The sequence below is a fragment of the Notothenia rossii genome, assembly GCF_949606895.1.
Source record: "Notothenia rossii genome assembly, chromosome: 9".
NCBI lineage: Eukaryota > Metazoa > Chordata > Actinopteri > Perciformes > Nototheniidae > Notothenia > Notothenia rossii.
The window spans coordinates 4,974,377-5,001,057 of record NC_136907.1 but is presented as its reverse complement, the minus strand read 5'-3'; the positions used below and the strand labels follow the sequence as shown (position 1 = coordinate 5,001,057).

Genomic DNA, 26,681 nt, shown 5'->3' with positions numbered 1-26,681 from the left:
TCTGTGGCCCTGTTTATTTGTCAAGTCTGTGGCTGTGCATGAACTGAAAAGACCAATTTGAGACCGGTTTAGTTTAGTATTAAAACTTGTCCTGGTTGATGCATTGCTAAAACTTAAATGTGATGACTCAGAAAAACAAACTTCAACCTGGGCTTCTCTACACTGCGGCTGGTTTATATTTCATGATGTGATTACTGACTGGTTCACATAATATATTTAATGTGATGGAACTATTCTAGACGTGTGTGCTTAAAGGTGGGCTAGGTAATTCACTGCAGAAACACTTTTTGTTATATTCCATGGAATGCTCTTAACGTCCCGATAGCAATGAATACATTAAATGCTTTGACAAAAAATACATATAGAAATATTTCATCTGTGGAAGCCGTGGCGCTGTAAAAAGCACGACCAATCATCTGAGCCGGCTAAAGTAACTGGATGGCCTACCTGCCTGTCAGCCTTCCATCTGTGAACAAACTTATCTCGTGCCCTCATTGGTCATGTGCGCGTTCGTGTGTGTTGGAGGAGGGGCTCTGTAAGGAAGTGGCAGGTTTTTTTCGGTTGTGTATTTTCAAACTCTAGTGCACTCGAGCTGCTTTCTCCAAAATTACATACCCCACCTTTAAAGGGACGATCATGAGCGAAAGAGTGAAATGTACAAAGTCAATGTCGGTCGAAGAAACAAAACGTGCAAACGATGAACCGTTTTGACTAATGATTTGAGGCTTTGCAGCAGTATTCCTCCAATGGTTGGTAATGAAATTAGACTTTAAAAGTAACGCATGACACTTTGATATATCGGTGGCGAACCATGTCTATCACAACTGGACCTTCTGTAGACACCCCCCCCCCGCAACCACATCATCTTCACCTGTTGCACTTGCCATTTCAACGTTAAAAACAATAAAACGACATGAATTGCTTCGTGGCATTTATCTAGATCCTCTGTCTCGAGCCAATGAACTAGCGGGCCTTCTAGTGTACCCTGGAACTGCCCATTGGCTACGAATCAAAGTATGATTGGTTGATCCAACTGTCAATCCAAACGTACGCTCTCATTCAGTGCAACGGCCAGGGCATTCTATCAAGGATGTAGAATACCTTGTTGAAGGATATTCTACCCAGAGACCCAGAACAAGATCTGATTGGTTGCTTTCTTTTCTAACACAAAACCACTGAAATGCGTAGTGCATGGTCCGAGAAGGACAAACAAATCAACGTAACACTGTAATATTACAGATCAACAACACAGATACCATTCTCATGTATTCATTTTATATACATTTTATTTATATAATTAAATCGATGTTGTGTTTGTTTTATCTGAGTGTTCCAGGGTATTCTTTGAATACCTTGAAGGCCCTGACGGTTCACCACTGATATATTTAAGCAATAGCTCACGACAGGCCTTGGTATATGCTCATTATATCACAGCTATGGGGCGTGGTTCGGCCCGACACGAAGCGGAGGGTCGACAACCCCCTTAGCTGTGATATAATGATATCACGGCCTGAAGTGAGTTATTGCTTTTATAAAACGGTTACCAAGTGTGGCAATATGAAAGAAAAATACACACTCTAATTTAAATAGTTTGTATTCGTAAATAATGATGTTCAAAAAAAATAGTCCCTCCGTTGCCTTCTGCACAAAACATAGTGCGAGGTGGTTGCTATGCAACAACACTAACAGCTAGCGAACATATTAGACAGAGAGCGTTGATCCATTATTTGGCTGTTTATTTACATTAATGTGTATGTTGCTGTTTATTGTGCATCCACTGAAAAACTGTCCAGCATCAGTTAGCATGGCTTACGCGGTCACTTGTATAGGTTGAGGTTGTTCTAATCTAGGCTGTTGCTTGGCGTGGCAAGAATATTGCTCCACTTTCTCCGGACCCCGAGATTGGGCTTCCAGTAGCTCTGGAGAGAGCTTTCACACCTAACGGTTAAAATGTCTCTGCTTTGTTTCAAGACCCGCATCAGAAAGCTTTTGAATGGTGGTACTTTTCCAGTTGGTCTACCTGCTCTTCACGTAGTAGCTCTGCATGTCGTCGTTAGGTGCTTTTTTTTCTGGAAGTAGGCACTGCTCAATCCACTCCTCCATAGTAAGACCCCCCCGGAGGTCGAAGTTAATCTTAAATGTTTCCATCTTATGCTTTGTAAGTTTGTTTCGTAACGGAAGAAATGTAAATATATTTATAAAACTGACAAGTCAAATCAAGCAATCTGATTGGTCGATAGTGTTTTGCGGACCTCTTTGATTTCAGATTTGAAAACATTGTTGCTTGCTTTAAAAGTAGCACAATTCATGATGTCAAACCTTGGAGAGTATCTAGATATCCCTGCCCTAATGCCAAAGGAACTGCACACTGAATATGTTTTGCCATTTGATGTCTATGTCTGGACCGCTGCGTAAAAAGGAGGGTTTCTGCCCCGTTACTTCTCCGCTGCATTCTTGTCCCAACGGTATACTGTTTTTCTCAGACGCGGAGGGATACTTGTTGTGAAAAGTAACTTACAATTCTACCCGTGGTATACGCTCAGTATATCACGGCTAAGAACCAATCAGATTGCTTGATTTGACTTGTCCGTTTTATAAATATATATACATGTCCAACTCTTTAATCCCATTCATGAATAATTTTTCTTCAATATTCCAGTACAACGTGTCTTTCAGGGTACTTTTACTTGACATTTTGCTGATAATTCTTCTCAGGACATCTACTCGGGATGGAGTATTTTAAGAACAAAGCAGTTATACTTAAAGAGGACCTGTTATCCTTCTTGGGTTTTTCCCTTTCCTGTATTTTGTTGTGTAGGTATTTATTTCACTCCTGTGTTTACTTCGATAAGATAGTGACTTCACTATGTAAGACTTGCACTCCTACAGAAAAGACCAATTTGAGACCAGTTTAGTTTAGTATTAGAACTTGTCCTAGTTGATGCATTGCTAAAACTTAAATGGCCCATGTCATGCTTTTCTGGTTATTACCTGTCCCCTTGTTTATTACGAAGGTTTTTCTGCATGTAAACGGTCTGCAGAGTCACAAACCCTCAAAGTACACCCTGTAGCGAGTAAAACTCTAACACAGAGAAGACCTTTCTATGCTGCCCCAGAACGTCTCGTTGGAGATTTCTCTTTTTCCATTGTTTGCTTCCTGGGTTCTGTGACGTGTGAACACCCAAATCAACAACAAATGACCGGATTGGCCCAAATGGACCAATCCTTGGAGCCCCTTAGACACCAGGACCTCTTGGCTAACTAACAGGGAGTCCCATTGACTTGCATAGAGCTCCCTGAGCGCTGGTAGTAGACGAGCTGGGATCGCGGAGAAATGCTCTCCTCAGACCCATTCTCACAGCGTTATAAACCTTTTTCTTACTCAATATCAAGCCACACTTATTGTTTTTACTTCGGCTGTGAGTGTTTGTGTGCTCAGGATGAGTTTTGCTTGTTCTCGCTGTATCGCCGACCCGGAAACATGTCCGCTCCTCGCAGCAGCAATGAGCCTCGTAACGTCCCGACCAATCAGAGAACACTGGGCTCACAGGGAGGCGGGGGGGGGCAGGAGCTCCAACAAGCCGTTTAGGACAGAGAGTGAATACACATACTATACAGAGATGCTGTATGAGGAACCAATGTGAGTTTGGAAACTTGCACAATTTAAATCTATTCTAGTAGACCTCAACAATGGAAATATGATCAGTAGAAATGGCCATGACATGGGACCTTTAAATGTGATGACTCAGAAAAACAAACTTCAGTCTGGGTTTCTCTACACTGTGGCTGGTTTACATTTCATGATGTGATTACTGACTGGTTCACATAATATGTTTAATGTGATGGAACTATTCTAGACGTGTGTGCTTAAGGGGACATATTGAGTAGGCAAATATAGGACATTATATTACATATGATACAAGTGGCCTGTAGAATGATTAATTCCCTCCACATATCTTTAGTTATCTGATTTCATGTGAATACACTGACTGGACAAACCTTCCCGAGAGTGCCTGAAACTTGAATGTAATTTCCCATTCATGCAGATGAATACTGATGAAATGTTAAGCAACTCGGTTTGAGATAATGCAGCTGCAGTTCATTTGTAAAGGTAATTTGACTCAGATTGAAATATACATTCCTCAGAGAGGCAAAAATAGGACTAACTCCACCAGATTTTCCAAGTGATGATACAGCCTTCATCCTCAGGCTAACGTATCTTTTCATCCGCACTTTGTGTTGCATTCATAGCTAATTGAATGGTAATATGAACCATTTTAGATTAGACGTCTTTATTTGAATACATGCCTCAGCAAAAGTGGAAGATGAATGAAGAATAGGGAAGTTAAAAGTTCACAAAATAAGTGCACTAACTGTGTTTGTTAAGGGGATTTCAGTGCTAAATAGCAACCTGATCTGCTCACATGTCCCTACAAAACAAAATGACATATTCTCTCCCAGATAATGTTTGTTTTTGACGTATCACAAATATGTTTTTCATGAAGTGGAGGTCATGGGTGGACGGTTGGGTCAAAAAAACTGGACTTTCACCATTACATATTATTTTAAACTTCTTTACTAATCCTAGCCATGTTCATGTTACGTTCAACATACCAAGTAGTTTTGCTCCATTTCCGTTTTGCACAGTATTAACCAAATGTTTAAAACTCCAACCCTTACCAAGCAGGAAGTACATTTCCCTTCCAAACGTCCTTGAGCATGCTCTTTAGTTGTAAGGGAAACCTACTATAATAGCACACAGGGTTGAATATAGTGTGAAAGGAAAGTAATAAGGATATTGTTGAGTGAGTTGAAAGCTATTATTTCACCATTCCAAATGCAATAGCAGTGCAGCGATACTTAAAGTAAAAGAAAGGAGGGAGTGAAGAGAATGATGAAGATCGATAGGGAAACCCTTGGCGATGGAACATTAGTAATACTGTAAGGATGCTCCATCTCCCTCTAAAGCCTCTCAAAAAAAATGATTGACCTTTTACTTGAAGAGACGTTTATGCACTCTTCTTTCTCAAGATCAAATGTCTACCCTTCTCATAACATCCTCTCTATATATTTCCCCTTGACTTGGCAGCTGGCTTTTATGTCAGACGGTTTTTCGTATGATCGGCAAGGCCTGCAGTTAAAGAGGTTGTTCATTGCCAGGTTTGACATGTATACCGTGTGTCTCTACTGGGACATGTCTCCATGCTTTAACGTTCAAAAAGCTCTTTATTGTTCTCATACTGCCTGTGATGCAGCATCTCTTTTCACCCTCTGTCTGAAACCAGAGCCCAGTCTGCTCTGATTGGTTAGCTGGCCGACCGTTGTGATTTGTCAACCGCTTATAGATGTCCCAGAGCTTTGCATATGACATACAATGTAAAGTAGTGCTATCCAATAGAAGCAAAAGTGTTAGAGAAACTCCCTTTAAACTTTGGAATTATAGCCTTTGCAGACCATTTACATGCACTAAAACATGAACACTACATGAAAACCCCCCAAACCATAATAGGGTCCCTTCAAATGTTTTATTTACCTATCGAACAACGCCTTTTAGCTTTGGTCTGCTTAGTGCCTTTGAGGACATTAAAAAGTAGCAGAACTAATATTAGAATATTTTTTTTTTTAGACATGTGTACCTGGTTGAAATTAAAAAGAGGGAAGTGCATTATTTTTGGTTGAAAGGGTTCCTAGATATACACTTTTTGAATGGATGCTTCCTAAGATGCATTTATTCCGACATTTGGAAATACAACTCCTAGTATGAGTTGGCTTTAAGATTTAACATCCGTATTCTTGAGATAATGAAAGCAAATTAGTTGCACTAAATCTTTCCTGCATTAGCTTCTGAGGAAAATAAATGTTTGTGGACATGAATCAAAGTTAATCTACTTCTAAAAATGCACCATAAAAAAGTCCAAGTGAATTGATGATTAAATTGTCTTCTGAAATAAATCAGCAGTATTGTGTTTGGGAACATTTCCTTTTATTCTTATCTAAAGCGCTTGTCTTTGCAGACTGTCTCGGCGTAGCAGTCGATGTGGCCTCCGCCTCAAAGTGGCCTAGATACTTTCATTAATTGACATCAGTCGAAGTAATCTGATGGACACAAAGTGCCCTTTAGACCACACACACACACACACACACACACACACACACACACACACACAGACACACACACACACACACACACACACACACACACACACACACACACACACACACACACACACACACACACACACACTCACACTCACACTCACACTCACACTCACACACACTCACACTCACACTCACACTCACACACACGCACGCACACATACCATGTATACGTCACTTCAGGGGACATTACATTTACTTACATGCATTTCCTGGAGACTTATTCTAACCTTAACCCTAACCAACACATGCCTAACCCTAACCCTAAACCTAACCAAGTCTTCACCCTAAAATGTATGATTCCCCTCATGGGGACCTCCATTATGTCCTCATAAGGGAGGCGAGTCACCACACGTGACTGTGTAAACAGATGTAGGTCCCCACAAGGATGGTAATGCTAGGCCACACACACACACACACACACACACACACACACACACACACACACACACACACACACACACACACACACACACACACAGAGCAGATGTTTCAAGTAATGGGAGCACAACAGGAAGAGAATTCAATTCAATTTAGCCCGAGGTCTAATAGAACATCAAGTGGAAGCGGAAGGCGATAGGGTTTCACACTGGAAGCCCATCTGTGTCCATGCTCCCCTGACAACCCACCCACCAGTGATGTTGTTCTGCTGAAATGAGAAAAGAGCACCCTGATGCATCGTAGGCAGTAAGCACCTTCTCAAATTACACCATAAGGACTTGGGGGGGGGGGTGGTGAGAGGAAGGGCCAAAGATCTGTTTAGCTTGATGGCATTCAATGCATGTATTGTCATTTTACAATTTCACTGCATTCTAAAGGGATTAGGAGACTCCAGGGCGGTAGTCAGGTGACCTTCAGGCGTAACATGGAAGTATCAGTGTCATTGTTGGTCCACAGTCTCAGAGGTTGACAAGACACCAGGAAGTAAAAACAAACTGTGAAAGGGTTACTTATGTGAGAAAACACATTGAGCTCCCTGTCTATCACAAGGTGCCCTGAAGCAGACGGCATGTCCAATTTAATATGAATGGGAACTTTGTTACCAAAATGAACATCATGCTGTATTGAAGAAGATTTGAAACCATGGCTTGAGACTATAAACTTGTAAGGAAAATGCTTACTGAGGTTATAAATGAAGTGGGAAGTATGGTCTTTTCTTAGATTTTTTGTTATCGAGATTTTTTTTTTTTTTTAATTTTATGTATGCACCATGACATCAAGTCAAATTCTACCTGGCAATAAACCCGTTTCTGATTCTGATTCTAATTCCATAGACTTCTATACAATCTGACTTATTTGTGCAACCAGTGGAGTCACCCTATTGGATATTGGAGAGAAGTGTACGGCAATCATTTGTTATGTTTTGGACCAGGAGTCATGGTTTAATAGAGGCTACACTCTTAAAAATGTTGGGTTATTTTGTCAACCCAACCACTAGGTTGAACCTGTTGGTTAATTTAATTGGGTTATTTTTATGGAAATGGGTATTCTGAGAACCCAGTTCGCTGGGTTATTTCTGTTGGGTATGGAGTTATTAGCTGTTGGGTTGCAATTTCTATGAAGTTGTGTTGGTTTGTTTTGGAATACCCAACACATTGGGTTGACGTTGACCCGCGAAACCAGCCACCTCCCACTACTCTCCGTCTCTCTCCAACACGACATTGATGGAAGGACGGTCACACTAAAGTGTAGAGAGGAGACTCGATTAAAGCAAGGTTTGTTACGTAATCCACAATGTAGTAAGGGACCATAGGTTAACACGAGACTAATCGAATGTCTTTGATTATGTTTCTGTTAATGGTGAAAAATACATTGAAGACACCATATTTGTGGGACACCTATCAGTGTTGAAGACATAAAGGAAATATTGGACTTTGCCTCCATGGTTCAAAACATGTTGATACTTAGATTTGAAGATGAAGTGGTTGTAGAAAATGCCTATATTGTTGAAAGCATACATATTGTCTCTTATGAATTTGTTCAATACAGTCACAGGCAAAGGGATAAACACATTTCAAACTTGTTTGACAAATGTAAATCTTAATACTGGGATAATATTTTGAATCAAGCCGGGTAAGTAGTGAAACACTGAATGCATAATCCTCTGTGGAGAGATGTTATCCTTTGATTTGACTTGTGTATCTTACCAATACCCAACAGTATTTGTTTTACGTTTCCCAAATGCTTCTCACGTTCTGATTCATCCAACAGTTACATTTTATGGCATGTGATGTCAGCAAGCTGTTAGGAGTCACAGATTTTACCTTAAGTTTCCTGATGTTGCCCTACAGCCACATTGTGTTAAATCGAGCAGATGCAGCCTGCGAGAGAAGCAACAGTTCCAAGTCACAGACAAACTGCCTCAAAACTAAATTACCATTAAAAGCAAGCTGGAAACCATTTTTGTTTCGGGCTGTTTGGCCAGCAGCAGGTGCTTGTGGAACACATGGAGATGCATTTCCTTAAGAGCCTTGCTCAAGGACACGTTGACAGTAGTTTTGGGAGGCAGGGGAAACAACTTTACACACTCACTTTTAAATGTACCAGCAGGTTGGGAGATTCAAGGTTTATCTGCGCTCTAGGCAACTCCTGCCTCCAGACATTGAGAGAGAGATCGAGTAAAGTGATCTGTAAAGCAGCTCCAACGTCTCCTTTCTTTAAGGAAGCCGCGATAAAATCATATAGAGCTTTCCTATTAACATTGGCAGGCATGCTTGGAGTATATCCTTATGCGTGAGGTGCATGTTCTATCCTTTCCTGAGGCTAGGGTTAGTAGTAGAGTCTCACACTTGTGTTACGTGGTCATGGTAAAATATACAGTAACAGTGGGAGATTTGAAAAGAGGCTGTGCGTTTTCTTTTGACCCGGGAGAATGAAGCAGATGGCGCTCTGGTAGAGAAGCCCTTAAGGAAGACCGTGGATTGCTGTGCATATTTGTCGTGTTTAATGTTGATCAAGGCAAGAGCAGCTCTGTTTTCCCAACACACACACACACACACACACACACACACACACACACACACACACACACACACACACACACACACACACACACACACACACACACACACACACACACACACACACACACACACACACACACACCCCAACATTCCTTCGTGGTAGAGAGCGTTTGGTCGATAAAGACTAGACAGCCTCTAAGTAGCTCCCCTCATCATTAGTTCCTCGAGCCTTCTCTATGGCTAAGACTGCTCATTTGTAAGTGTGGGATGTTTCCCCGGCTCCCATCTTTTGTTGCCCCCACTGTTTGCCATTCAGTTTATGGGGCCCACACACACACACACACACACACACACACCCCCCCACACACACACATCCATGGATCCCTCTCTTTTATTATGGGAATTCCAGGCACATGTGAGTGAAGCAGGGAGGGCGGACCTGATACCCCTCCCCCTCCGGCCGGTGTCCCCTATTTCTCACAGATTTCTCATGGGGCTAAGGGAGACGAGAGGGGGGAGGAGGAGGAGGAAGAGGTGGGGAGAGAAGGAGAAGTAGGAGGAGAAGGGAAGGGAAGGAGAGCTAGGCTAATTCATCAATAATCTTTACCTAATCCCTCCCTCTCACAGTCTCCTTCTCACTCTCGATCTCTCTGCCTGGAGGCATTCAAGCAATACATCCATCCCCCGCCCCACCTCTCTCTCTCTCTCTCTCTCTCTCTCTCACACACACACACACACACACACACACACACACACACACACACACACACACACACACACACACACACACACACACACACACACACACACACACACACACACACACACACACACACACACACACACACAAGACTCTGCCTGAACACGTCCAGAGGGAGAGGATGAATCGAGCTGCAGAGTGTTATTTCTTTCGCCTCCATATGTGTGTCGGTGTGTGTGTGTGTGTGTGTGTGTAAGTCGGGTCCTCTGAGGGGCTGTGTGTCTTAGCTCTGACCGGGAGCCAAAATGGTGATTATAGAGTAGAGAGACTAGGTGTGGCAAGATGGGGCGGCGTCAAAGGCTTTGTCTATAGTTCCCGTGCAGCCCACCAACCGGGAGGAGGCTCTGCCTGTCTATCAGAGTGTGTCCTGGCTCTCAGTCTGGGATTGAAAGAGCTGCTACTGCGCGGGGCTGAACCTCTTAAACCGGGACCTGAACCACCGGGAATAAGACAAGCACAAGTTCAAGAAGCCTCGTTGGGACCTTTGTAAGCCAGTTACGAGACCGAGTGAAGAACTGCTGGACCATACTGCCTCTTTTTTTTCTCCTATCGAACTCATTTAACTCATGACAAAGATTCTTTAACGAGAAACAACAGAAAGAAAACTTCTGTGGAGTAACCGCCGAGTCACAAACCTTCTGGAGAGGACCTTTCTTTTTTCAAGGGGGAATCCAAAGAGATTTGTTTCTACTTTTTTCAAGGATGCGATCTCAATGATAACACCAGTTGGAATATGGGACTTTTAATCTATGATTTGGACCATGGGGACAGGAAACTATGTTTTGTTACTCAGCTCTGGGTCATTTTGATAAGTATGTCACATTTATTCTGACCTATTCCGTATGATGATTTTGTCCTGCTTTGATTTCACTGTCGTAAGCTATGTTGGCTCGTCTTTTGCAACAAGTGCAGTGCACCAGGTTTAGCCTGGTATGCACCATCCAGACACACGCTTTACTTGTTCTATCCTGTAGTTCAGACTTTCATATCCCTTGTTAGTTTGTATCTTTGTCATTTTGAAGTAGATTTCGACAGCTTTGTGTGTGTTCCTGTTCAAACTGTTGAATAGTGCAGCTCAGCCAAAGCTCACGTGGAGTTTCAACATGTTTCATGGAGTAGCCTGTGCTCTGGATGCTTGACATGTATTGACCACTTATCATGTGATTAGTGTGTGTTGACCTTCTCCCCTTTACTCTCCGCGGCTGACTGAGCGGTGACTTCCTGCTTTTACCTCTCTCCTCGTTTGGGTTCATGAATATTTTTGTTCTCGTTCTGTTTAAAAAAAGAGGCTGCATTCAAATGTGTAACCTCTTTTTCTCCTTCCTCTCTCCACAGCTCTTGCAGGTAAAATCTCTCCCACCAGCTCAGATGCTCTCCTCAGCTTCTCAGCAGTGACGGCCAACCCCTCGCCTCCCAATGTGTACCTTCCCGCCAACTTCAAAATGTCCAACGCACAACTGGCCTTCTTCCTACGGGAGGCTCAGATCTCAGGACCAACAGTTGGCGGCAGGAGCAACCCGAGCTCTGGACACCCGCTGCAGCGCTCGGAGAGTTTTGTGGTTTTCCAGACAAAAGAGCTCCCTGCCATCAACATAACCTTTGGGCCTTTTGCCCGGGACCAGGCTCTGTCCAAAGAGTTGCTGCAGCCCACGAGCCCGCTGGATATCCCCGGACAGCTGACGGTCAACTGGAAGGTGCGGGCGTTCATTGTCCAGGCGAGGGTGTTCTCCAACAACCCCACGTTGCAGGTGTTCTTCTACATCGCCGGGCGCGACTGGGACGACTTCAAGGCTCAGGACAAGCTTCCCTGCGTCCGTCTGCACGCCTTCCGGGACGTCCGTGAGATTAAAACGTCCTGCCGCATGAAGGGCAACCTGGCGCAGTGTTTGGCGCAGCTGGAGCTACCTCCGTCCTGGTTTAACACCAACGTGGCGCCGCTGGGTCGGAGGAAAGGCTCGACGGACGGGCTCCTGGACGGGTTGACCAGTGAGACCCTGCAGGCGGAGCTCTACTACACCCTGCACGGGCCCAATGTGGACGGGGAGTGCATTGAGGGGTTAGGGCACAGGGGTGGAGGTGCTTCCAGGGGAGAACCTCTGTCACAGCACCCCCTGCTGCGCATCGGGAGCATCAGCCTCTACCAGGCCAGCCAGGAGCAGCTGCTGGTGGACAAGCAGCTGGACAAGAACATGTTCCTCAGGCTGCCCGAAAAGCCCCTGAAGCCGGGGGAAGTGCTCCAAATCTCCCTCTACTTGATGCCCAACTCCACTGTGGAGCAGTTCACCCTCAGGTAAGTCTCCTTTACATGTATACTGATGAGACGCTCTGTGTTTCCTGATTGCTTTCAAGTTCATTCCATCCTGAATGTCAATTGTAATGTGTTTGCATTCACACGTCTACCCTTTAGGGGGGGGGGGGAATGATCAAGCTGTTTACATGCATAGCAGAAGCTCATTCTAAGAACGCTCCTGTTTCCATGCAATCATGTACACAAGAGTTATTGGTGAATACATTATTTTCCTGGTTCCTGGTAGAACTCAGACAACATTAGTCATTTCCCTGCTGTCATGAACTGCAGTCTTATATCTCCCTTTATAGTTATGCTCACACATAATCGTCTGCAATTTGTCCAAGGCTCAGGCTTAAGGCTGTAGTGCTGCATGTAAACAAAGCTCTGCAGTGTGGATGCTGCATCTTGTGAAGTCCCCACTGGCAAGGCTTATAAGAAATATGGGTTTTAAACATCCAAATAGCCCTTCATTAATGAAACAATTATCACAGCACGGGATGTCTTCATCACAGTCTTCATAATCAGCGTCATTCAAAGCAGCATAATTAGATAACGGGGTTTTACAGTACCTCATAATTAATTGCGGCATTTTCAAAAGGCACATGTAAGTGATGCCAAACGTTATGTAACACGAATCAATGTGATATTCTCCGTCTTTCCAGCACATGCAGAGCAACGCCATTTATGTTCATTGTATATCTAAAGAGCCTAATGAGCATGTAATCACATTTTTTATCCTTCTCATTAATTTCTCCTTTACTGAGTGCAGTGATGTGCCAGGAGTAATTAAAGTCAGGTGAGATGAAAGGGAGTCGACAGGTTCAAGTAAAGCAGCTCTGTACGGTCACTGTTTGAAGTGGTGGCTTAACATCCAGGGAGTTCTTTTATTTATTTTCTCTTCTGAGGACAGGATTGTAGGAATAATTTGCAGTGAAGTGCAGCTCAAAGCATTTTGTGTTTAAAAGCACAAGGCCTGAGTCACCCAGGTTGAAGTTTGTTGATCACATATTGAAGTGAATTTCTAAAATATTCAGTATTATAAAAGAGGCCATACTGAAACCTTAATGTGGGCAAATGGGAGAAAATTGATTATTTCTCACATTTACTTATTAAACGATGCACATGTCTATGTATGTACTAAGGCAACATGCAGCTGGTGCTTATTTTCTAAGAAACGTTTGCTAAATATTTAACATGCCGTATGAAGGATACTCTCATTATGTTTGAATAACTGCAAAACATCAGTGAAATCAATAAACGCTCCACCACTAACCATGATGAATTATGAAAAGGCATTAAAAGAGTATTTAATGTATTCAGTTGACTTCTTTAGTGCTGGAATAAAAGCACCGTTTGAATTTAAATGTATGCAATTTGTTCTCAGACTGCAGATGCATTCAACATGTCTGCATTTTATGAGCACATACCATCAATCTAAAAATAATAGAGATAATTTATACCGCCAGAAAATGTCAGAATCCTTCATTTTCATCTGATTATTATCATTTGATGTGATTATAAAGTTCTGTTTGACTGGGTATCATCAGTGTTACCCTCCATTACTCCCACCATCACTTTAAACTCTCTTGTTGCTCCATGTTTGGTCCCCTCCATCTCCTCGGGGACTCTTCAGGTGTTTCCACGATGTTCACCAGCTGTTTGCTAACTGCTGTTTGCTGTTGAGTAGGTAGTGTACAGTGTTTTTAGAGGTACACTGCTGATGTGTTCGGCTGTAAACAAGTGGTGGGAGGGAATCAGATCAGTAAAGTTGTGGGACAGACGGATAAACAATGAGCTGAAGTCACTTGTAAGCTCTGTGAAGCCTGAGGGACTAGTTTGGTGATTATTCTCTACAGGTTCTTCATACTGAGCATCCCCTTTCACACTGTCATAATGTTTTGCAGTGTTATTTAACATTTTGTAACTAGATCAGGGTGTCAGTGGGGTCTTAAAAAGTATTAAAAGTTGATAAATCAATTTAGTGAAAATTAAGGCTATTAAAAAGTATTAAAGGGCATTTTCCAAGGTGTTACATTTTGTAGCTTGTTTTCAATTAGTATATAAATGGTCCAGAGAGGTTGTATTCTACAGTCTGCCTGAATGTAATCATTGCGTAGGTGTGTAGTGTGATTCTGTGTAGTTTTATTTATGGCATCCCGTTGGATTTGACGTCATCTGAACAGGACATCGCACGCTCACTGCTTGATAGCGTGAAGGTCCGTTTACGCCGGTTGTTAAACAACATCGTTATGGGGAAATGCAAGTCTGCGTCCAAATGGTTGGAAGATAAGGAGGAAGGACAATCAATACTGTATATAGTCAATGTGAGGTAAAGTGTGTCGCCAAGGTAACCGGTTAAAACTACAGTGGCAATGAGGTCTTAAAATGTATGGAAAGGGTCCAAAAGATCCAAAAATACTTAAAGTTCCAAAAATTCTTAAAGTTCCAAAAATACCGTAAATTCAAACAAATACTTAAAGTTCCAAAAATAATTAAAGTTCCAAAAATACCGCAAATGGTTGGAAGATAAGGAGGAAGGACAATCAATACTGTATAAAGTCAATGTGAGGTAAAGTGTGTCGCCAAGGTAACCGGTTAAAACTCAAAGTGGAGATGAGGACTTAAAATGTATGGAAAGGGTCTTAAAAAAGGTCTTACATGTGACTTCAGGATTCCTGCATATACCCTGTAGATATATATATGTGTTGCCACTTTAGGGACTTCTCATGTCTGCAGGAACACTACCTTCCCCTCGTTAGGGCCATATATGCACAATATGAGCATCATTTCAAATGAAAGGAATACGGGAAAGTTAAGTGTCATGATATTACCTTCCAAACAAAAGCCATTAGTCGTATCACTTTGCTTCTTGTTGTATTTTCTACTTCTCTATCATTCCTCCTACACTGCCATATCAGCTTTAAATGGTTTCTTGTTTACTCGGAGCGTCATTATTCATTTCATTTGTATTCTCTGACATTACAACTGCGTCTCAGAAGCACTGTAATGACGGCTGCAGTAAATGATATTTGGCCATGTTGAGTTTCTGAGTTTGACCCTCTGCCTAACGGAGCTGCTTTCTCTCTGCTCGGTTGTTCTGCGTTATTGAACAAAATGATTGTTTGCACTTGACAAAGCTTAAGGAAAGTACGTTTTCTGTTCTCCTGCTCGTAGGCGGGAAAGCAGCAGGATAAGTGAGGAACCCAATATTACCCACTGTCTCAGCAACAATGATGAAACACACTGTAAATATGATTGTTGTAATCTTAACTGAATCTGTTAACGAGTGAAATTCAGAACTATGCGGGATATTAATTATCCCCAATAACTCAATATGCTCTGAGGGAAAGCTAGTGTAACATTCTCCCTGCAGGAAGGGGTTATTAATAATGATTCCTCACATCTCAGTGTGAGTGGATTACTATTAATACACTTAAACATCTAACCCCTAAAGGGAACGAAACCAAAACCTCAAAACTTGGTGACACGTTTTCTTATTTATAATCAAAACAATGGGTTGGACATCTCAACAGTGACTTTGCCCGTTGATAAAACCTGGCAACAGCATTGTAACAGCATACTGATGCATTTATAAATCAAGATACTTATATATCTTTACAGCTACGCCTCCAAATGAACATGCATTATACCCAATTGAACTTCACACTACCCTTTAATACCATATCATTTGAGAGAGTTGCCTGCGAAACAAATTTCCAAAAAATGACTGCAATTTTGGATTCTTCTGTTGGTCATAGTTGCATTGAAATGGTGGGAAAACCTTTGTCAGACTAAAAGAAAGCTTATTTACAGACAGAAAACTAACCATGATATCAAAATATGATATTAATTTTATATTTGTATACCTTTTTATTTTGTTACAAGGCACACCTGGGTAATGAAACATCAACAGAAAGAAGCAGAGCTGTTGGCTGTGGATGGATTATATTAGTTATTTCTGCATAAAATAGCTTGAAATATATGTATTTGACCCGTCAGGATTTATATGCCGCAGGGTTTCCTTGTGTCTTTAATTTCAGAAGTAAAAGAACAGAAAGCTTTTACAACAGCTGAACTTTTTTTTAATATCAAGACACATTCCTCATTTGTTGAAACCCACTTAGCAATAACAACAATTCTGACTTGTTTCTGACATTGACCTGTCTCTCGGTAAGTGATTTTGGATGGGAAGCTTTTTGTGTATATTGAAAGCAATTCTCCCAATCCTCCTCCTCCTCCTCCTCCTCCTCCTCCTCCTCCTCCTCCTCCTCCTCATTGAAGCCAGAGTGCTAACCATTCATTATCAATAAGCCCCACCCCCAGGAATCTCAAGCATGTGTCTACACACCGTCAGAGCAGCACTTCTTAGATCCTGAAGACTCCCCCTCACTTTAAAGCCATGATCTAATATCAGCCATAGGCGCTTTCACACCGCAGTACTTTTCCCACAAAGGTGCATCAGAACTCTTTAGTTTGAATGAACTAAGTACAAATCGCGTTCACACCGGAATAAATTCCTGAGGGAGGATTAGGCATATGAAGCCGCTGACGTCACTTCTTCTTCTTCTGCTTTGGGTTTACTGGCAGGCCGCTAACCACTTCACGGCGTATACTGCCACCCGAAGTCCCCGGCCGGAAGTCCCCGGAGTTAGGGACTGGCTTCAGTAGAAGCTGCTGGGACTTCCAGCAGCTTCTACTGAAGCCTTCCGAGTAAATCGCCAGAACGCCGACACCTCCTCATCTCCACCGCTCCCATGTTTTCTTTTGTGTTGCCATAAGTCAGTCTCTCTGCGTTTCTGCGCTGGGCTAATGCTAATGCTAATAATGCTAATGCGAGGATAATAAAATGGCGGCTTCACAAAACCTTTTGGGAGTTTTATGGGGCGTGGTTTGCAATCCACCCAGCCAATCAGAAATAGGAACCTTTTTCTCACACAAAAGTCCCTGCTCTCTAGCGGGGACGGAAAAGGGTGTGATAAGGTCCTGATGAACTCATTCTAGTTCCGGCTCTTTTTGGTGTGAACGCAACATTTCTGAACTATATCGGAACTAAAGTGGGAAAAGTACTGCGGTGTGAAAGTGCCTCATGATATTCTCACACAGCTTCAGAAAACACAGCGTCTCTGCCCGAGTGTTCTGAACTGTAACAGATGTTCATTAAATCACAGAATACAGAGTAGTGGGAACGGGCCAGTCGAGGCGTGGTGCGACAAAGCTACAGGCTCTGTAGTACAAGTGGAATGCTCTTGTCCTATCCCCTGCCTCTTGAAACATTTAGCTGACCATGTTAGCATCCAGCGAACCCCCTGTAGTTCTGTCTCTTGCAGGGATGCTAATGGGGAATGATAAAACAGGAGGGTTAATAAAGACATGGGGAAGGGAGAAGAAAGCCTGGCATCAAACCTCCTGAGTGATTCCGCTCTGTGGGGTGTGAATTCAGAAATTCGTGAAGCCAACATTCACATCGAGGAAGATGATTAAAGATGGAGCGTGTTGAAAGATGGATCAGAAGGTTTCATCTCAACTCTCCCGTTAGCGCTATCAATTTCCTTTTTGCTCGCCCAGCTTTGAAGAGCTTTGATTTGTTCCTGCAGATGAGGACCGGACTGGACCACTTGAGCTCATGTCGTGCAGAGAGATTGGCATTGAAAGTGTTTCTAATGGTTGCTAATGTGTATAGCATGAGAGTGTCAGGGTGCAAAATGATGTTGTTTCTCTACATTAGCTTCTGTCGCTCTTAATGTTATTTAAAACCATTATGCAGCCTTTGATTGTTTCTAATATCCTTCTATCACAATCACACATTTTATATATAGAAGCACAAGAAGACTCCATCAAAACTCGCCTCATTAAAGACGATCATTATGTACTTGTTTTGCAGAATAAAAGTAATTAATAGTCGAGCTGCAAACTAATATTATAGCCCATTTTATTTTAATATCATTTCGTTTTGTTTGGAGTTAATAGAGGATTCAGTGTCAAGGCACTGAATACAATCATTTATTGAGTGATATATGAGAAGTGCAGCAGACAGAAACAGACACTACATTAATGTGCACACTAATATCTAATTAATATTATTCTGAATATGACAATCATCCAAAATTGAAAGTGATCACGTAGAAAGCTAATTCTGTGTCGATGTTCCAAATCAGGCCTTATTCTGAATGTGCTAATTTCGGGGTTAAGACATGAGGGATAGGATATGCAGATACTACTTTTTAGGAGCCTTATTCAGACATTGGATCCAACTATGCCATTTACCGTCTAATATCAACTCTGTGCATTGTACACAAAGCTATATCCAACCGTTTGCAAAGTTTAAGAGCATACCCAAAGTAAAAGTGCACATTTCTAGTTGGAAGGAGAAACACAACTGCTTATGTTATGAAGGAATTAGATATCAACAGGTTTTGGCTCTGGACACAAGGTTGAATAAGTATAGGAACGATGCACATTTTAAAAGCAGCATGAAAAAGAGAATTCATTTTGAATGGCTATTAAAAAAAAACCAGAATATTTTGCGCATGTTGCTTAGCGCCAAGGCTAAGGGCAAAACAGCTGAATAATATCAATGATATCACAGGATGTCACAAACTGCATTATAATTTCGCTTGAAAATGGTTTAAAGTCATTGGCTGTGATATTTAATTGAACCTGCTCATCCGGTTTAATAAGCTTTATCGACAAATCTACATTGACAGTAAAAGAAAAGTAATATAATTAATGTATAATTACTGTCATTGGTTTGTGTTACTTATGGTAGTCATGGAAATTAGTTTAAGATTGTGCTTCACTTGTCTTTTTGTAAAATGTCATTCATCAATCAATCAATCAATCAATCAATGTTTATTTATATAGCCCAATATCACAAATGTTACATCTGTCTCAGTGGACTTCACAGTTTGTACAGAATATCGGTATGACAACACGACACCCTCTGTCCTTAGACCCTCTGTCCTTAGATCCTCTGTCCTTAGACCCTCACATCGTACAAGGAAACACTTCCAGAGAAACCCCACAGTTTAAAGGGGAACATGGGAGAAACCTCAGGGAGAGCAACAGAGGAGGGATCCCTCTCCCAGGACGGACAGACGTGCAATAGATGCCGTGTGGAAATTGAAGAGATAATACATTTACAACATAGGTAGACCATCAGGTTTGGAAATGCATGTGTCTGTAATAAGAAGATGAATCCACGAGGATGTCAACAATCCTGTGGGAGCCATCAGGGAAGCAGTATGATGAGAGTCAGGCAGGACCACAGTGACCTCAGATTGTGTTTATGTTAGCAACTGCTCAAATAACTACATTTAGTCGAATGTAAAATGTGGTTATTTTAGTGATATAAAGCTGAACTGAATTAGCCACCTTTAGCTTGTTTTGGGTTTCCCCGCCCTTTACCTCTGCTCTTTATTTCGACCAGCAGCTGAAACAGAAACAGTGATAAATCTCACTAAATCTTTAAAACATACACATGTCATCTTACCCTGCCGTCACTTTTGGGACGATCTGTCTCCGCTTCAAGGACACATCGACCATGTCCGCACTAAATACAAAGCTTTGGCCAATGAATCATTTTTAAGATGCTTGAAATGTCTTCATAGTGTTTTCTCAGTTATGATTTATTCACTTAAATGCATGTCATAGCATCACAGCGAAAACAAGGTCTCATAGGCCAAACAATGTGTTACTTGTGTTTTATGGGATAATTAGGGATGTCCCGATCACCTTTTTTTGCTTCCGATTCCGATCATTTGATTTTGACAATTTGCCGATACCGATTTTTCCCGATCCGATCTTTATGCAATGCATTAAGAGAAAAAAAGCATTCAGGTTGTCCCTTAAGGTTATTTTTTTATTTAAATTGGATATTCTATCCAACATGGATATAGCTTCTTTCTTTCACAGCAGCATTGGATCAGTTCAGTTGTGCAGCATTGGATCAAAACAAAATAAAGCTTTCAGTACTCGTTAGCTTACTGCTCCAATTAGACACTGTGCCCTGCCCACTCTGTTGCCAGATTTGAGAGAAATAAGCAGGTCTATGAAAACAAGCCCCAAAGAAGCAACACATACATGATGTTGTGTCATTTGAAACCAAAACTAAGGCCTTAGGATGACTTTAAGACTTGAACATGGGCATTTTTGTTTTTTAACATTGAATACAAAAAAATAAAAAAGTATTCTCCCGATTCCGATCTTTTGGAAATCACGTGATCGGCTCCGATCCCCGATCACGTGATCAGATCGGGACATCTCTAGGGATAATAACACCAGTTTTAAAAACTAACATATTAAGATTTAAAGGTAGGGTAGGTAAGAATGGAGAAACCAGCTCGAGTGCGCTAGAACTTGAAACCACGCAGCCGCAAAAAATCTGCCCCTTCCTTCAGACTTCCTCACAGAGCCCCTCCTCCAACACACACGAACGCATACATGACCAATGAGGGCACGAGATAAGTTTGTGCACAGATGGAAGGCTGACAGGCAGGTAGGCCATCCAGTTACTTTAGCCGGCTCAGATGATTGGTCGTGCTTTTTACAGCGCAACGGCTTCCACAGATGAGATATTTTTATATATTAATTGTCAAAGCATTTAAGATATTCATTGCAATCGGGATGTTAAGAGCATTCCATGGAATATAACAAAAAGTGTTTCTGAAGTGAATTACCTAGCCCATCTTTAATTTAATTTGTATATATTTTGCTATTATTTATATATATTTTTGTTTTAGAATTCAAGAAATACGATAAAGCAGGATTTATTTATCTTTAATTATTTATACTTTATGTAAAATCATGACTTTGTATTCTGAACAAAGTAAATGTATGGACAAATACAGTACGAGTAATACATAAATCAAAAGAAACACTGTTTGTTGGAGCTGGAGCCCATAAATACTGTTACTTTTGCAGAACTATTTGTCTTGAGAATAAATTCAGATTTTTTCTCACGACAAATGCTACGTATCTTACCATTGGAAGGGGCTGTAGGGATATTTATATTTCAACAGAAGCACAAAAGCAAGCCCTAACCTTCCCCAGTGCCAGGGAAATGATAATTATTTCCTCTGTTCTGGAACTAACCCTGTTTTGCTAAAGAGCTGCAGCTGGTCGGCAGCCAGAAATTCCATGTTCCCTGGTTTATTCATGTGGTGACTCGCACACAAGGTCATGTAGGAGGCTTAACCTGAGTGAGACTTTAAACAGAACCCAGGTCACTGCATGCATGTCGATGCAGAAAAAGTGACAAACTGCCAATAGACATTTTGGTGACTCATGACATTTCCACTGAAGCAGACACATCACTTTTGCTCATCTGTGTGCACGGTCAGAGATGGAGAAAGTACACACATCCTTTACTCGAGTAGAAGTACAGATACTCGTGTTTGAAAATACTCTGGTGAAAGTAGAAGTACTGACTAAACTTCTTTCCTCAAGTCAAAGTAAAGAGGCTTTGAAATGTACTTCAGTAAAAAGTACCCATAACTAGCAGCTGTTTTAAAGAGTACCTGACCTCCCTTTATATTAATAGAACAATAATGTCATTGTTAGCTAATGAATGTTTCCATGCTGAACAACGGCAACATGACAACGTTTTCATTGGTCCCTCTTCTTTAGAGAAGACCAGGAAATGATGGATACACGGATCGTGTTCAAATCAATAGGCACGCAATGACTCGAAATAATAATGATCACGCCACCAAACACACATTCAGACTAAAGGAACCAGCCTGTTTGGAAAATGAGAGAAGTAGAAAGTACAGGTATTTGAGTTCAACATGTAAGAAGTAGAAAGTACAGGTATTTGTGTTCAACATGTAAGAAGTAGAAAGTACATGTATTTGTGTTCAACATGTAAGAAGTAGAAAGTACAGGTATTTGTGTTCAACATGAGAGAAGTAGAAAGTACAGGTATTTGTGTTCAACATGAGAGAAGTAGAAAGTACAGGTATTTGTGTTCAACATGAGAGAAGTAGAAAGTACAGGTATTTGAGTTCAACATGTAAGAAGTAGAAAGTACAGGTATTTGAGTTCAACATGTAAGAAGTAGAAAGTACAGGTATTTGTGTTCAACATGTAAGAAGTAGAAATTACAGGTATTTGTGTTCAACATGTAAGAAGTAGAAAGTACAGGTATTTGAGTTCAACATGTGAGAAGTAGAAAGTACAGGTATTTGAGTTCAACATGTAAGAAGTAGAAAGTACAGGTATTTGAGTTCAACATGTGAGAAGTAGAAAGTACAGGTATTTGTGTTCAACATGTAAGAAGTAAAAGTAAAAAGTTGTCAGAAAAATAAGTAGTGGAGTAAAGTACTCATACCAGAACAATGTACTTGTTTACTTGTACTTGTATGTAACAAAGTATTTGTACTCCACTACTTCCCACCTCTGTGCATGTTCAAGGCCCTTGGAAACAGTACAGCATGCAGTATTCAAATGCCCTGCCTCTAAATAAAGGCTGGAGGAGGGAAAGTGCAGTGAAAGCCAGGGCGAGTGACCCACATTCTGCCGTGGTGGCTTCTTCCCCGGCAGAAACACGCTCGCTCGTTTGAAACACGGCAGCTTCCTGACCTCAGCCTCTGCTTTCTGCCGTCTCCGGGGTCTCGCTCTGCGTCCCACGCCTCATCGTAGCTGTCACTGTGTGCTCGTCTTCTGCCGGCACTTTGATGGGAAATGTCAGCCCCTCTCTCCGCTCGTTCAGATCGTATGACTCGGGAAGTGAAGCCTCCGCCGAGGGCCGCGTTGTCACGACACATCGGGTGACACGGAGAACTGATGTTTATCAGCCGATAGAAGAAGAGAGGGGCAGAAGAGAGCCTCCACTCGATGAGGAAATAAGACAAAGCCTTTATATGAGGCCTTATTGGATTGTGTCTACTTCCTACTGCTTCCTTCCTTCATTCTTTTCTCTCTCTCAACCGTTAACAAGTCATTTGAGGTCGAGCAGCAGGGGGGAAAGTATTGTGAACTTTAATGTGTGCCGATCCCCTCTTAACCGCCGTTGGCACAAGTCACAAAAGGGGGGTAAACTGTATGTGCCAAGGTTTTAATGAAATGGGCTTTTTGAGGCTGCGTTTTTTAATGCTTAAAGAAAGTTGCATGTGTCAGCTTTCTGCGGCTGGCAGCCATTTGTGCCGGTTTCTTCCTCTGCTTGGGCTAATACTAAAGTAATTCAGCCCTTTTCCTAACCTTCAATAGGCACGCTGAGAGACTTTGTTTAGATAATTCTACTCTTGAAAGATTTTTATTTAAGAACAATATCTTTGGAGTATGCTCAGCATGCCGCTGAGGGTTGGGTTTTGAGACAAACAAACACAAGCAATTAAGTTAGACCTCCCATCTTACTCAACTCAAACCCACAAAGTTAATCTGGGTCAAGCACACAGCTGTAAACCCATTAGGCATTCACACATAGCGTATCCCTTTTTTCACCATATTGCAAAAGCCTCGTTGGGGTGTTCCCTTTCCTCTAGGTTTGTGTGCATGCCTGCAAAGTGTTAAAATCCCAAGGTTCCCTTATTTATCAGCAGATATTATATATACTCATTTAGACACATATGCACATCAACCTGGACATGTTCAGAGAAACCAAACTGTATTAAATGAAACAACAAACACATATCAGGCTGAATTAGATGGAAATGACTAATAATGGCGATTTAACAGGGAGTGGTGCAGATGATGGTATAATAGGAGACCATTTAACCACTTAATCAAACTTGAATGAATTCTTCCTGACACAGTTCATTGTGCTGGAGCTTTGTGATGGGCTCAGGCTTTGTTGGGAAATGATTTTGCATTCACGATTTTAAAACCATACGGTTTAATGTGAAATGTGCTCGGTCATCTATTCCCACTGCTAAGTATCAGTGCACATACCTGTCGCAGCCCACATGGCTTTCATTCATCTTTGTTTTAATGTATGCAGTGTAAAATACTACCGGCTGCTTTGCATTAAGATATTAACGATACGTTTGCCTCCATGCTCATCACCAGTTAATCCACGGATATGAAAGCTTAGCTTCTGCAGAAATGTTTGCCATTACTTTATCTGTCTGATTGCTACTGAAAGCTTAGAAATCTACATTCATATCATTTAGTGATCATACTTTGGGCAGTCAGTTGATCTCATGTCCGTTTGTCTGACAGATGGATAAACACACAAAGTCCTGAGGATTTTCTCTACTTTGTTCCACTTTTACCATCCCATATTGAAACATAGCCAAACCCTCCTGCTGTCTGCTGTGGTTTATCCAGAGCCTGAGAGACACATTGACAAAAGCTCATTTCCAAGGTAATCAAACAAGCTCTCCTCAGGTAGGGAAATGTGTTTTTCATTTGACTGCACAGGCTTATGTTCAATGTTTAATCTTTGTAAATCCATTTTCCTCTGCCTCAAAATGAACATGCACATCTTTCAATCACCACATGTGTTTGTTCCCCTTCCAAACACAGCTCTTTGTTTTCATCCGGACAGCTTTATGTTCAGATTTAGCCTCCCAATGTGTCGTGCTGCATGCCCCCTCAGGATGTGAGATATGTTGACGTCTCTCCAGGAATGCAGATGTCTTTTCTTGCCAATGCTTTTCTGCAGTCTCACAATGTCATGCATGTATGACTGTAGTCTGGTCTATGTACTGCTTGACATATAAAGGTCTGCAGAGCATGTTTGGATAAGATGGTGAGGAAAGAGATAAAGGAACATCGGGGGAAAGAAGTCTTCCAATACTCTCAATTATGATTGACTCCACTATAAAAGGTACATTTTGTACGGGATAGTTGGGCAATAAAAAGGTAGAAAACATAAAAATTGAGCTCTTCTTTGATAGTTACTTAAAGGTGGGGTAGGTCATTTTGGAGAAAGCAGCTTGAGTGCGCTAGAATTAGAAAATACACAACCGGAAAACATCTTCCACTTCCTCACAGAGCCCCTCCCCCAACACACACGAACGCACACATGACCAATGAGGGCACGAGATAAGTTTGTGCACAGATGGAAGGCTGACAGGCAGGCAGGCCATCCAGTTACTTTAGCCGGGCCGGCTCAGATGATTGGTCGTGCTTTTTACAGCGCCACGGCTTCCACAGATGAAATTTATTTATGGATTTGTTGTCAAAGCATTTCAGATATTCATTGCTATCGGGATGTTAAGAGCATTCCATGGAATATAACAACAAGTGTATCTCAAGCCGGTTTCTCAAACTCACCTACCCCACCTTTAATACATTGCTCAATAAAAGTTATTTTACTTTTTGATTGGTTTATATAGTACTCATCTGAAACATTTACCTAAGCTTCTGATGAAATGTAGGATTACTGGTGCAGTAAATGTGTCCCAATGTCAAGATTACCAGGGTGCATATCTGTCCTCTCTTTGGACAAATAAACAACTTTCTACAAAAGGCTAAGGAACCCTGATTAACAGCAGTTGTGGTCAACAGTGAATCAAATTCCCCCACACATCTGAGCGAGTGATTAATTCATCAGGAAGCTGAACTCAGTGCGGCTGAACGTGCTCAAATCAGTAATGTCCTTAAAGAGGCCCTATTGTGCTGACCAATCAGAGCAGACTGGGCTCTGGTTTCAGACAGAGGGTGAAAAGAGGTAGGCAGTATGAGAAACATGAAGAGCCTTTTGAACATTAAAGCATCCCAGTAGAGACAAAGAGAATATAAATATGAATCTGAAAGCAGCAGAATGTGTCCTCTAAGGAAAGTGTTGCTTTCCTTCCTCTCTGAGATCGGTGTTGCATAACTTTCTCTGAGAAATAAATGAGTGAGATAATGTTTTCACTCTCTGCTGCTTTTTTACCTCCTTGCAGACTCACGTAGAGCTGCTCAATGAATCGTATTTTAATCGCAATTACGATTATGGCTTACGAAAACAACGTAAACTAAATAAAACAATTATTTTTGTTATTATTATTACTTTTTTTTTTTTTTTAAACACTTTTTTTTGGGGGGGTTTTCAGTTGAATTATACTTAAAGTTCAGGTTAATCAACTTTTAAAAACATAATGTTCACATTTTGTCTAAATGAATAACCGCATTTAATAATCTCAATTAAAATTATTGACCCAAATAATCGAGATTATGATTTTTGCCATAATCGAGCAGCCCTGTCTCCTTGCAGACTCATGACAGGATGACATTCAGAAAAAGAACATGCAATAATGTAAATACGTTGACAGGCAGGTAGCGAGGCCTCTAACCCTGTGAGGTTGTCATATTTCTCAGTCGGCGTGAAATGTCTGTCCCCCTTCCTCACCCATTAGATCATTTTTGTCCCTGCACAAAGCCGCCCTCCTGCGACACACACAGCCTTACGTGGTTATCTCCAAGCCTTCAGGGGTTAAGATAAGACACACTTTCCTCTGCAGGCTGCCTCCATTTACCTGTCCCTCCCTCTTTCATGTTGTCACCGACAGAAATTGGACAGGCTTTATTACTATCCCCCCCCTCCCTTCCTCCCCGCTTCTTCTTTCTGCCTGTTATGATGTCTACC

At 41.6% G+C, this 26,681-nt stretch overlaps 1 protein-coding gene across 2 annotated transcripts in view; it reads left to right on the top strand.

The window, feature by feature from the left end:
• The window catches only part of tmem132e (transmembrane protein 132E), a 532,636-nt gene that overhangs the window by 336,175 nt on the left and 169,780 nt on the right, over positions 1 to 26,681 (top strand). The window contains exons 1-2 of one of the 2 annotated variants that reach the window (XM_079649698.1): positions 10,020 to 10,691; positions 11,215 to 12,169. In XM_079649698.1, coding sequence (XP_079505824.1) covers positions 10,613 to 10,691; positions 11,215 to 12,169 — 1,034 coding nt within the window. In that variant the 5' untranslated portion in view covers positions 10,020 to 10,612. Of the gene's footprint in view, positions 1 to 10,019; positions 10,692 to 11,214; positions 12,170 to 26,681 lie in introns of those variants that run through there. The other variant, XM_079649699.1, reaches the window with a different exon arrangement.